This window comes from Alosa pseudoharengus, unplaced genomic scaffold, assembly GCF_046254945.1.
Source record: "Alosa pseudoharengus isolate Yale_2024_CS ecotype anadromous, Long Island Sound unplaced genomic scaffold, YU_APseudo_1.1 YU_APseudo_1.1_scf_22, whole genome shotgun sequence".
Taxonomy (NCBI): domain Eukaryota; kingdom Metazoa; phylum Chordata; class Actinopteri; order Clupeiformes; family Clupeidae; genus Alosa; species Alosa pseudoharengus.
The window spans coordinates 5,692,679-5,706,289 of NW_027468680.1; the positions used below are offsets into that span (position 1 = coordinate 5,692,679).

Consider the following 13,611-nt stretch of genomic DNA (forward strand, 5'->3'; position numbering starts at 1 on the left):
AGTAATGTATGAAACACACAGTTTTATGCACACACACACACACATACACACACACACACACACACACACACATACAGACACACACACACATACAGACACACACACACGCACACACACACACACACACACACACACACAGACACACACACACACACACACACACACACACACACACACACATGTATACATACAGTATGGTATATGGTAGGGCAGTGCTTAAGGCCCTAGACATTATGAAATAATTGCAGTTATAACCATTTGCTATGCTTCTCCACTATTCACAGGGTTCAGAATGATCCCCACTGCTGTTCAGACACAACCACAGAGAACGGGGCAGAAATGTAGGTTAGACAAAGACAGCCGCCCAGTACTGTAGGGTACACTAAGGAACCATAAATGCACTCTCTCTCTCCCTCCCTCCCCTCTCTCTCTTTATGCATCTCTCTTTCTTTATCTGTCCCTCTTTCTCCCTTGGTACCATTCTCTCTCTCTCTCTCTACCTCCCCCTCTCTTCATCTCTCTTTCTCCATCCCTCTCTCTCTCCCCCTATCTCTCTCTCTGCCTCCCTCTCTTTCTCCATCCCTCTCTCTCTCTCCCTCCCCCTCTCTCACTCTACCTCCCTATCTCTTCATCCCTCTTTCTCCATCCCTCTCTCTCTCTCCCTCCCCCTCTCTCTCTGCCTCCCTCTCTTTCTCCATCCCTATCTCCCTCCCTTTCGTCCGTGTCTGCCAAGAGCCAGAGAGCGTCTAGTCGAGCCCCCACGTCTCAGCGCTCCGCAGCCCACTCTTCCCCACCATCACTAATTTAGTAATCACATGAAATCCAGAAGAGGAGCAATTTCATTCTCCGAGCGTTTGCTCTGAGCGAGATTTAATGGTGGAGTGTTTCCTCACGCCAAGTGTGCCACCCTAACTAGATTATCTTCTGCTTTCCTGTGGGGCAGTATACAAAAGCAATTTGCTCGTGGCGGAAAACAAGAGACAAATTACTTACTAATCTAGGTCTTCAACCATTCAATGCCTCCCTATTTATATATTTATATATATACATATATATATAAAAAGGTCGTGCCAACTGGCAACCCCCTACCCCCACCCCACCCAACACACGCCCACCCCCACCTCCTTGTCCTCTCCAATGCTCCTGTCTGTCTGTCAGAGGGCCCGCGACACACGCCGTCTTCCATGCCAGAAATTATTTACTGCCTTTTGTCAGGCCTATGTAATTACCAGCGGTGCATAAAACGATTACACAAAAATCTAAGTCAAGCCTCCTTTCATACACAGCATTGCATCTCATTTCAGAGAAATAAGACAAGGTTCTTTTTCTCTCACCACCTCAAAAAAAAGGGGAAGAAATGAAGGAAATGCGCAACGCAACATTACTACAGTTGCCATGGAGCTTATCGCTGAGAACAGCCCAGCTCTAACACCTCAATAAGGACCATTACAATGTTCATTTACAAGGCGATTCACTGCACTTCAAATGGAGAGACCCTGTAATTTGATAATAAAAAATAAGTGTGGTAGTGGATGGCGGCACACACACATGATTTCTTAGAAACAGGCATTAGTCCAGGTTAGCAATTCTGATTATGTTTTCAATCCATTTACTAATATAGCACAACTCAAGCTCAGGAATACTTTTCACCACATAGCCTAGTAAATATGTATTTGAAGTGAAACTGCTGAAGCCGCCAAAATAGCATCGATGAAACCATTAGTGGGTGTAAACAGCTTCCTTCCCTGCGAAGAGACCAACTGGAGGATAAATAAATACAGCAGTGTAATCTGTGTGAAAGTGTAATCTATCTATCTATCTAAATTACAGCCTACAGTGAGTGTTCTCTACAGTGCTCTGCATTTGAACACTTTATGTGCAGTTCTGTGTTTGATGCATAGAGTGAAGCTGTGAATGAGAGTGGGCAAATGTCTACGCTTCAGGCATGCATGAGTACAGCAGCGTACACGACTGCACCGCACTGTGAGCCAGTGGGCACTGGGTCATTTCTCTGGCTACACTGCTGCTGAACCATGTGTACACAGCACTCCTTCAGGATATTTACGTCCGGAAAACAAAGCGAGTTCTGTCTGAGCAGATGAAGTGGGTGCATTATGTACGTTTCTGATGCAAGGCGAAAACGTGCCATCAGACCACAGATCACAGCCTTAAGCCCTTTTTTAATCTCTCTCCCCGTAGAATGTTTTTTATCTTTCATTTTTTATTAAATAATCATAAGAGCCAAGACAAGTATAGCCCAGTGAATTAATACATTTAGCATAATACAATAGAACATAAAATAAATTCCAATTGTATACCCATTAAATCAAATTCCACTCATGGTACTCACAGGAATGACTATGGAAAATAGACTGAGGCATACAAGATGTGGGGTGACACTAAACAGTAAATTAAATCATTTTAACATTCTTACCTGGCAAGTTTGTGGAAGTGTAGTTGGTCATTAAGAGATTTGTCTCAGACTGTGGAAGGGATGACAGTAAAGGCATTAACATGAAAATAAAGTACATTGTGAGGGAAAGATCAACACGTTTTACTCCTCTTTAAAATTGAGCAATGGCGCCCCCTAATGATACAAAATGATAGGTACAATAATTAGCTAGAATTCTATGAAAGTGAGTGTCGGACTTCGAAAATAAAGTTCAACGAAATTTACCTTTGATGGCTTATATCCAAACAGCATGACAACAGCCATCTTCATGTCCTCTCTGCTCAAGTAACCTTTTTTGTCCACATCACAGAGTTGAAAAACCTGACAATAAGGGAGACACTTCTCATAAGATAAGAGAAATAAGTTCATTTTTCTTTTCATTTAACTCTTCAGCAAACCTTGCTCCAAACTGTAAAGATAACGATCAATTTGCGCTTGATTTGCCTCTCTCTTTATCAAATCCATGCACCTGGATTTGTTTTCGAGATGCCAGGTTCCCTAGCAAACAGCGCAAACACAATGATTTAACTTGGCATAGCAGACATTATTCAATTTACTATTAGAAAAGAAGGAAGTCAAGTAAGTTACCTCCACAAAACGTTTTGTATCCACATCAGTTATTTTTCTGTTGGATTTATGCAAATTACTGTTGGAAAACATTTTAGGTCGGTGCAAACAGAGCTCACAAACGTCGGGAACAACCTGCAGTGTGCCAAATGTGTCCCAAACGTTGGCATGGGAACTCTGTCTCTTGACCCGATTGGTTACTATTTTTTCGTAAAAAGGCGGGTCTGAACTATCCGTGTTTGCGATTGGTTTGTTATTCCGCGCTACTCAGATTCGTTTGTTAAAGGCGCAAGAGATATCATCAACACGGTTGTGTTGTTTTATTCATGTTTATTAATAGCAAAATTAACATTAGATATTGCAGCAGATTAAATATATTTTAACTCGTGGTAACTAATTTGCCAGACGATGCATTACGTGCTTTTAAACGTTGGGTAGGTACAGTAGCTGCTGTGTCAATGTTTGCCCGGGAAGAATAATATGGTTACATCCATCCTACGCTAACTGAAGAGAAACATAACAAAGTAGCCTTTGAACACATGCCACACACATGAGCATTGTGTTCGACTGAAACAAATTGCAAGCTTATATCTAAGATGAATTGTATTCTTGCGAATCTTTTTCTGGCTTGAATAATGATTAATGCACATAACTATCGCTATCTTTCATGAGCATTGTCCTGCATGTGAAGGTGCATACTTTTCCTAGCCTTCTACTAGAAACTCAGTATTCCCGCCGCCAAAGTAAGTTGGAATGTCTATTTCATGCCTCGTGTTATGTAACAGCAAATATGCACACAACCAAGGGGGTTTGCAAAAACAATCTTGACAACGCAGTAAATTTGACAAAGCGACAGTATAAATCTCAAATGTCTTGCATGAGCATGATCTTACTGTTGTGCTGTTGTATTGCTGAGATTTAAGGTCAAAGGTCAGGTGATCTTTGTTAAAAGACTGTGTAGGAGTTTCATATTTCTCTCTTTCCTCTCACCATAATTCCTCACTTATTTACTTAAATATTTTTTTGTCTGATTATATATCTGTGTGTTTAGTACATATTGTTCTTCTTTAGAGATGTCTCAGCAGAGTGCACATGGCAGGTGGACTGTTTCCAGTAGTGATGATGACGATGATGTACCTCCCCGCTCAAGCAACATCAAGACAGAAAGAGTGGAAACGCCTGAACAAGACACAATAAAGACTGAACCTGTGACAAGGAAGATTGCTTGTGTCTTCCAGTCAAACACAGACACGCCTGATGTCAAATCCGAACCGTCCTTGGCGGTGAAGAAGGAACCAAAACCCTCAGCCCTGGTCATGGGCTCGGAGGCTCGGCAGACTGCTCATGCCAACCAGCAGCAGCCGGTGAAGTACGAGAACAACAACCCCTCGCCCGCCGCCAAGAGGAAGAGGGAGACGGAGGAGGCTGGCTGGGCCTTGTCAAGCAGCGATGACGACAATGACAACAACCACAAGGACAGGGTCATCCCGTCTGGACAGAAGATACAGCCCAAAACACAGTCCAGCCCCAAACGGGTGAAGAAGGAGGTCGCTAGGCCTCCCAGCCCCCACGGTCGTACGTACTACATCGACGAGCCTGCGGACTACTTCGAGACCAGCATCAATGAGGAGGCGGAGACGTACCGCTTCTATCTGAACAAAGTGGTGGGGCTGGACAAGAAGTACAACACTGGAGCCATCCACATCAGAGGTACACCAGTTAACATGTCCACATCAGATGTACACCAGTTAACATGTCCACATCAGAGGTACACCAGTTAACATGTCCACATCAATTAGCATGTCCACATCAGAGGTACACCAGTTAACATGTCCACATCAGAAGCACAACACATGACTATTATAGAGAAATCATGTTAAATGATGTACAGTATGTAGTAGAAACTGTGCCACTTGTTGTAGTACACAAGGAAGTACAGACATGCTGTACCATGTAATGTAGTGCACTGGGCACTAGACATGCTGTACCATGTGATGTTGTACACTAGCCAGTAGACAGGCTGTATTATATAATGTAGTACACTAGCCAGTACACAGGCTGTATGATATAATGTAGTACACTTGACTGTAAAGCTGTACCATGTGATGAAGTAGTGCACTGGGCACTAGGCAGGTTGTATGATGTGATTTGGTGCAATGGGCAGGTTGTATGATGTGATTTAGTGCACTAGGCAGTAAGGCTGTATGATGTGATTTAGTGCACTAGGCAGGTTGTATGATGTGATTTAGTGCACTAGACAGGTTGTATGATGTGATTTAGTGCACTAGGCAGTAAGGCTGTATGATGTGATTTAGTGCACTAGGCAGTAAGGCTGTATGATGTGATTTAGTGCACTAGGCAGTAAGGCTGTATGATGTGATTTAGTACACTAGGCAGTAAGGCTGTATGATGTGATTTAGTGCACTAGGCAGTAAGGCTGTATGATGTGATTTAGTGCACTAGGCAGTAAGGCTGTATGATGTGATTTAGTACACTAGGCAGTAAGGCTGTATGATGTGATTTAGTACACTAGGCAGTAGACTGACTTTGTCCTGTGATATGTTTTGTTTGTTTATCTGTTTTATCTAGAAATTCTCTCCCCCATGTTTGGAACTCTTAAAGAATCTGTGCAGGTACAGTGCTGCTTACTGATTCAATCCGTTTTTATTGATTCAGGAAGGTGTGTGTGTGTCTGTGTACAGTATTTGTGTGATAGAGAAAAAGAAAGAGGTGATGTCTTTGATGTGTCTACATCAATGACATTGTTTTTGTTTTCAATTTAATTCTGCAGTTCAACTACTGCTTTGATATCCCCTGGATGGTGGAACAGTACCCTCCGGAATTCAGGTAAAAACAGCTTCCGCCACACTGATTGCCTCACATAACATCAGGAAGGAATATGTCCTACAAGCAAAGAACACTTAAGATTGCATATTCATATCTTTTGTTGTTGTTGTATCAGTGCCCTGTGAGTAAAGTGATGCTCTTTCATGCTCAACACACACACACGCACACATACACACACACACACACACATACACACACACACACACACACAGAGAGAGAGAGAAATGCACATATACACACACCCACACAGGCTCATCTGTTTGTGTTGTCAGGGATAAGCCCGTCTTGATTGTTCATGGCGAGAAGCGCGAGTCCAAAGCCCGTTTAATCCAGCAGGCACAGCCGTATGCCCACGTCCGCTTTTGCCAGGTTGAGTACTATTAACCAATCTGTTTCAGGGAGACAATAATTACATGAGCAAATACAGATATTCCCTCTGCCACCAGGGGGTATTCCAAGTACGTAGTTTAGTGACAAACCTGGGTAAGATAGATAGATAGATAGATAGATAGATAGATAGATAGATGATAGATAGATATTTAACTCAGAGTAGGGGGTAAACCTCCTAATAGAAGAGCTGTATGGCTTCATTCTCCTAACAAAACAATGCCATTGGAATCTTGTTTACCACTTACTCTTGAGTTAACTTACCCAGGTTTGTCACTAAACCACGTATTTGGAATACACCCCTGAAGGTAGGCTTGCAGTATGCATATATGTCCACTAGGGGGCAACAAATGGCCAGTACCTCAGTGTGTTTGTGTGTTTAAAATCTCATGAATGAGATGTGTAACAGGCATGTGAAGACAAATCCTTAGGGAAACCCACTCTGCTCTAGATTCATGAATTGCTTCTGCTTGATGCAAAGATAATTGTGAGAAATAAAATGCCTCCTTGTAAATGAGCAAAGTTAATGGGATCAGAAATATGCTTGTGTCTAATAAAATGGAATTGACTTGAGTATCTTGTACCCGACAGGCTAAACTGGATATTGCCTTTGGCACACACCACACGTAAGTGTTAATTTCCTCTCTCTGAGTATTAAACATTTACATCATCTTGTACTTAAATTATGTCTTTTTTGTGGCATTACAAGGCCTTTTCTCAGATGAAATAACTGTTTGTCCTCTGCTGAAGTGAAACAAATGAAACAAATTTGTTTGATTTCTGGTTTTCACATAAAACAAGTTGTGTAAAATATTCATAGAAATTGGTTATAATAACATGAGTATCCCATAAGTAAGCTACAGAAATTTCAGCCATCTTGAAGTTAAAGATACCGTCCATGATTCAGTTTCAGTTTTGCAAACAGTCAATATTTGAGCTCAACAGCCAATCAAATTACACTCCTCAGCTCTTTGCTGCAACACACAGTTTTGATTGGCTATGATTATGACTCAGTCCCAGGCACCATGTTTGTTTCCTAGAGACTTTCTAATGAGGAGACACAGCACTCAAAACATCCTCCATAGAAATGCATGGGGTTAGTTTGTAATGCCAATATGGCCGTTGTCTACACACAACTATCACACCCCTTCAGTGGCAAAACGTTGACCTGTGAATACATTGTGCCAATCATGTGGTGTGTTGTGAAGACATCGTGCCAATCATGTGTTGTGATCTCGCCGCCGGAGCAAGGTTGGTGTCGTGGAGCCTTGCGCACATGCATTTCTGCCGAAATAGACGCCCGATAAGTGCCCAAAAAGCATTGCAATATGGCCGCTGAGTGGAGGGCCTTGCCTAAAAAGACTTTGACAGAACTAAAACTATGAACACTGGAGTTTAGTTTAGGTTAGACACTCACCGGACAGCTAGACCACAAGGAGCAATTCTGAAAAAGTCCTGTACCTGTATCACTGAGGTCCTATATCCTAGCATTGCTGGGAATAGTAGTGATTGGACAATGCTGTGGTTTTCTTCTATATTTAGTCTCAAATGTAAATGTTAAATCAGGTTTCTAGGCCAAGTATACTTGCGTATACAAGGAATTTGGTCTCTGCATTTATCCCAATCCGTGAATTAATGAAATACACTCGGCACACAGTGAAAACACAGTGAGGTGAAGCACACACTAACCCGGAGCAGTGAGCTGCCTTACTACAGCGGCGCTCGGGGAGCAGTGAGGGGTTAGGTGCCTTGCTCAAGGGCACTTCAGCCGTTCCCACTGGTCGGGGATCGAATCGGCAACCTTTCTGTGTAGCCCACTTCGAGGTTATGGAAATATCATGCATATGGATGATTCTGCCATTTTTATAGCTAGAACAGTAAGCGTTCCCATTTATATAATGTTTCTACTGTGCAAAACGTTATTTCACTATGTTTACACATGGGTTAGGCCACTGCACAACCAAATAAGTGCCCTTAACGTCATACAGCCCGTCAACGTGGCAGCATGGCAAAACTCGATCCCCTACCCAACATCTTTCTTAAACTTCTTTCCATGTCCCCCGTAGTTTAACTAGCTTTAACATTAGTGAGTTGTATTCGTGTGTAGTATTCAGGCGAATTGCAACGGAAAGTGATGTATCGACAGTATCGTTTGCAGACGTTGCTGCCATTGCACAAGGCTGTTCACCATCCACGAGTGTTCTGCATGCCGTCCATTCTCGTTAATAAAGTGTCTGACAGCAGTGTATTTTTGTATATTTTGCTCTCATCCAGCATGGGTTTTAAAGACGGCCGCGGCTATGAATGCAGGGTTGACAGTGGGTTGGGCTTATGAGTTGGACCAATCAATGTAGACTAGGTCACTAAGGGTTCCTATGTAAAGGGAAAGAACCCTCCCCTGAGATAGGAGCTGAAAGAGTTATAGGAACTGTGGTCAGAGGAACTTAATAATCCTATCGGAACACAAGAAAAAAAGGGTTCTAGGAATGTTATGTTTTAGGAACTGCAGAAATCCCTCTGGTGCGAAAGGGACTAATGAGGCTTTTGAATGTTAAGAGTGGGGATGTTTTTTTGTTTTTTTGCTGTTTTTCTGATGCTGTAATTGCCGCCTGATGGTAATTATCTCAACTTGTCTGATCTCTCTCTCACACGCAGGTACACACACACAGATTGTCTGATCTCTCTCTCACACGCAGGTACACACACAGACACACACTCTCCCCATGTAGCCAGGTGCTTCTTCACTTAATGACCGCACAAAAATAGGCCTAATCATGATACATAGAGTCAGCATAGGAGATGTTATCTTATCGTCTGATTGGAAGCACTGGTGGGGTCAACCTACCGTGTGTGTGTGTGTGGGGGGGGGGGGGGGGGGGGGGGGGGCGGTATTCTGCTTGGTACTTAAGATCAACAAGCCAGTTGGCCTGGGTTTGCTGTGTGGTGTGGTTAGGGGAAAGGTTCAGAGCTACAGCGTGATGGCATATTAATGACTTACCCATCCACTGCTGCCCCCCCCCCTCTCTCTCTCTCTCTCTCTCTCTCTCTCTCTCTCTCTCTCTCTCTCTCTCTCTCTCTCTCTCTCTCTCTCTCTCTCTGTAGTCTTGTCCTTTCATGTTCCTCATGTTTAATGCAAGGGGCAGAGCACGGAAGCAGCAGCAGGATCCCTTATAGGCAACAGATGTGCTTAATCCCCACACCACCACCACCAACTCCACTACAGCAACCAGCAACAAACCTCCCCTCCACCCGTCCACCCTCTCTCTCGCACAATCCTAATGTGACTGCAGATTTGACTTGTCCACAGGAAAGTAGAGTTTGTTTTTGCAGTGCCTTGAAGATTATTCCAGGAAGTAGGAGAATTCCAAACAAGCATGTTTGAAACATAACATGGTAGCTTCCCAACAATACCTTTGTAGATTGTTAAATAACTTTGTAGATATCAATCTACAAACAATACCTTTTTGTAGATTGGTAAATAAGTACCAATGTCTATTCCTCCTTTCTGCTAAAGATGATCAACCTACTTTATCATATAGGACACAGTGGTGCGTGTTAAGGGCAGAGTGATAGACTATGATCCATCATCAGACATGAATCTAAGGGCAGAGTGATCGACTGTGAGCCATCACCAGTCATGAATCTAAGGGCAGAGTGATAGACTGTGTCCAGGGCCTTAAGCGAAGACGTTTTCAGTCTTCTGAAACTATTGTTATGCGTCGCAAACAGAACGCTTCAGTTATGCGCCTGGTGCAGCCTCCCGGTAAGGCCGATATTATGTTATTAGTAACTCATGTGGAGGCTGAGATAGTGTTATGGTTCGTTCTAAACCCTGATTGTTGTGGACCTAATATTTGATGACTTGAAAGAAATTACTTGTTTGTTATTAACCAATGGTTCAAAAATCTTTGATTTTTATTTATTTATGTATCCTTTATTCTACCAGGTGATGTCCCATTGAGATATTCAAATCTCTTTTACAAGGGAGCCCTGGGGCAACAGACACACAAGTTACACAGAAACATTGATGACAAGACAGACTAATAAGGACAGAATAACATATAAGAAATACATGAGGACTAGACAGACACAAGCCAGTGACACAACAAACAAAACAGATTTACAGTAGGCCTACATGTAAAAACAATTTAAGAATCACATAAAGGGTTCATTGAAAACATGTGCACTGTTCAAATTTGGATCGTTTAAGTAATTGTTTAAAATGTTCAAGTGGGATAAAAACAGAAAGCTTCAAAACTTTTTGGAGCAAATTCCAACACCAAGGAGCAGCATAGCTAAAAGCAGTCTTACCAAATTCAGTTGTTGTACGTGGGGTATTTAGAGCCAGAGAGTTAACAGAGCGGAGATTGTAAATGGAATGATTCCAAGTCAACAGACTAGTAAGATAGCTGGGTAAATTACCGTTAATAGCTTTATAAATAAAAATGTGCCAGTGGAACCATTTACGCAGACCTAAAGAGCTAAAACCAGTCATCTCATAAAGACGACAGTGATGAGTGCGTGACTTGGCATTAGTAATGAACCGTAGTGCACCATGGTAGACTGTGTCAAGTGTGTGCAGTGTGGTAGAGGCAGCATGCATATAAATAACACCCCCATAGTCCAAGACTGGTAGGAAAGTGGCACTGATCTGTTTCCTCCTAGCTTGGAGAGTAAAACAGGATTTATTTCTAAAATAAAAGCAGAGCTTTACTCTCACCTTTCTCACTAATTTATCAATATGAACTTTAAAGGTTAGCTTTTCATCAATCCACAGACCAAGATATTTATAAGATGAAACATTTTCAACACACTTCCCCTCCAGTGTGGAAATGGTAAGGGTGGTTGGTGCGGGTACTGTGCGAGACTTTGTGAACTGCATCACCTTAGTTTTACCAGCATTTAATACCAGTCTAAGTTCAATGAAGGTGGTCTGTAATAAATTAAAAGACTGCTGTAACGATTGATAAGCTTGAGCAAGGGTGGGGGCGGGACAATATAGAACTGTGTCGTCTGCATAGAGGTGTATTTTGCTATCATCTGCAACAGAGGCGATGGTGTTTATATAAATGGTAAATAGGACCGGACCAAGGATAGACCCTTGAGGGACTGCCTTACTACCCAAGCCAATGTCCCGGAGCCTCTTGAGCAGGATACAGTGATCAACTGTGTCAAAGGCCTTTGACAAGTCGATGAACAGGGCAGCACAGCTCATCTTATTGTCAAGGTCACAGATGATGTCATCAAGCACCTTGGTAGCTGCAGTAATGGTGCTATGCTTGGTCCTAAAGCCTGACTGTGCCGGGCAAAGTATGTTATGGTTTTGCAGGAAGCCCTTAAGTTGGGTATTTACTAAAGACTCTTGGACCTTTGCAAGTACAGACAATTTAGAAATTGGGCAGTAATTGTGTTGTTTTTTTGGCTGGTTGTTTGTCCATCCAGACATGAGAAGGCCTGTAAGGAAAGTGGCAAATACAATTCAACAGAGTTGTGTCCAAAGAGCTGTTTTGCTGTGGAGTGGTCTTTAGTAAGTTTAAAAAGTTTAGAACATTTTTCTTTAGGGGCATCAGTGGCCTACTGGTTACGGAATCGGACTTGTGACAGAAGGGTGGCCGGTTTGATCCCTGAACGGTAGGAAAAATGTGGGTGGGGGGAGTGATTGAACAGCGCTCTCCCACATCCACGTCCACGGATGAGGTGCCCTTGAGCAAGGCATCTAACCCCCAACTGCTCCCTGGGCGCAAGGATTAAGGCTGCCCACTGCTCCGGGTGTGTATGTGTGCTCCTAGCGTGCTCACTGAGGGTGTGTGTGTGTATGGGTGTACAATGTGTGTGGGTGTGTTGTACACTACCCCCGGATGGGTAAAATGCAGAACACAAATTCCTCGTATATACTTGTAAGTATACTTGGCCTATAAACCTGATGTACATTTTGTAGTAATAATCTCAGTGTGAAATGTGTTTTTTCAGAAAGATGATGCTGCTCTGGTATGTGGAAGGGTTCCGGGTCATCATCCTGACCTCTAACATGATCCGAGCCGACTGGTACCAGAAGACTCAGGGGTGAGTGACATCTCCGGTGTGTGTGTGTGTGTGTGTGTGTGGTGGGGGGGTGCTCCTTAAAAAAGATAAGTTATTGAGGTTTTTGCATTTTTTTTGGCATGCTTAGGACATCTAGTCAACATTTTTGATGATGGCATTTAATTTAGGCGGTGACAAATCTTTTAAATGGCATATTTCCAAAATGGCCACCAAAAGAGTCGGACGAGAAATAAGAATACGCAACTGTGTATAGAAGCCCTGAGGGAAAGAAAATGTAGACTGACGACCTGAGGTCATTACCCAAACCCCCGCTCCCCATCTCTCTCTCGGGTCATTTCCTGTCCGCTCCCACTGCCTTATGAAATAAAGGCTAAAAAAAGTCCACAAATATAACTTTAAGACAGAAGCGGGGGGATATTGTGACAGGCCTTGTGTTGACTAGTCTGACAGGCCATCAGATAATAATATAGAGAGCTTGTCAGAGCTCACACGCCATGTGTCCACTAATACCCTCCTTCCTTTTTCACGAGTCATGTCACTGTCCTTTGGATGAATCGTTGCCTGAGAGTTCAAATGAGCTGGTTTGCAGGCGGAACATTATTGTTATTTTTTTTTCCCCCTTCATATCCAGAAATGGTGTTTCGCGCATTCATACGATGTGCGTTTGTGCGTTATTGGGTGGTAACCATGACAACGTGCAGGAAATTGAAAAGAAGCCGATTTGTCCCAAATAGAACGGCGCATCAGAGACTCACACACTTACACTGTCAGCCTTATTCCCTGGAAGGAGATCACGCTGGATTAACTTCTCATATCAGATTTCCTATGGTGTCTCAGTGAAGAAGAAAAACCAAACGAGATAATGAGACAAGAATATGTTTGAAACATCTGTGGTCAGGCATGTCTCCCCTGGCACAATACAGTCTTGAGGAAGTGTGATGAAGGAGTCTTTGATTTTGAATAATGAGTATAACACACACACACACATACTGTATCCACATACACACATGCACACACACATAGAGCAGCCCCTTTGTGCCATTGCTCTCTGCTCATTGATATACTGGCAACAAACTTTAGTGTCACAGAAATGAGAAGTCTCAAAGGTTGTCTAATCAGACACGCGCGGACACACACACAGAGAGAGAGAGAGAGAGCCTTTCTGTTCAGTTTCTATCGCTTCAGTACAGGATCATCTTTTGTTATGTCATCATGGTGGTATTGCTTTCCCAACACACTCATACCTAAGAACTCAGAACTCATAACAATAGCCCACAGGTGCATACTCATTCTGTAGCTCTTATCATGTTCCATTA

General features: G+C 42.9%; 2 protein-coding genes across 3 annotated transcripts in view; one reads left to right on the top strand and one right to left on the bottom strand.

Moving 5' to 3' along the window:
• efcab11 (EF-hand calcium binding domain 11) overlaps positions 1–3,112 on the bottom strand; it is a 14,701-nt gene extending 11,589 nt beyond the window's left edge. Inside the window, exons 1-3 of the mRNA XM_076300100.1 lie at positions 3,041–3,112; positions 2,678–2,773; positions 2,435–2,483 (exon numbers count right to left, since the gene is read on the bottom strand). Of these exons, the coding sequence (XP_076156215.1) occupies positions 2,435–2,483; positions 2,678–2,773; positions 3,041–3,112 (217 nt within the window). The remainder of the gene's footprint in view (positions 1–2,434; positions 2,484–2,677; positions 2,774–3,040) is intronic.
• Positions 3,113–3,361: 249 nt separating this feature from the next.
• tdp1 (tyrosyl-DNA phosphodiesterase 1) overlaps positions 3,362–13,611 on the top strand; it is a 52,789-nt gene continuing 42,539 nt past the window's right edge. The window contains exons 1-7 of one of the 2 annotated variants that reach the window (XM_076300333.1): positions 3,362–3,453; positions 4,091–4,729; positions 5,609–5,652; positions 5,811–5,866; positions 6,139–6,235; positions 6,845–6,879; positions 12,224–12,316. In XM_076300333.1, coding sequence (XP_076156448.1) covers positions 4,093–4,729; positions 5,609–5,652; positions 5,811–5,866; positions 6,139–6,235; positions 6,845–6,879; positions 12,224–12,316 — 962 coding nt within the window. In that variant the 5' untranslated portion in view covers positions 3,362–3,453; positions 4,091–4,092. Of the gene's footprint in view, positions 3,454–3,530; positions 3,763–4,090; positions 4,730–5,608; positions 5,653–5,810; positions 5,867–6,138; positions 6,236–6,844; positions 6,880–12,223; positions 12,317–13,611 lie in introns of those variants that run through there. The other variant, XM_076300332.1, reaches the window with a different exon arrangement.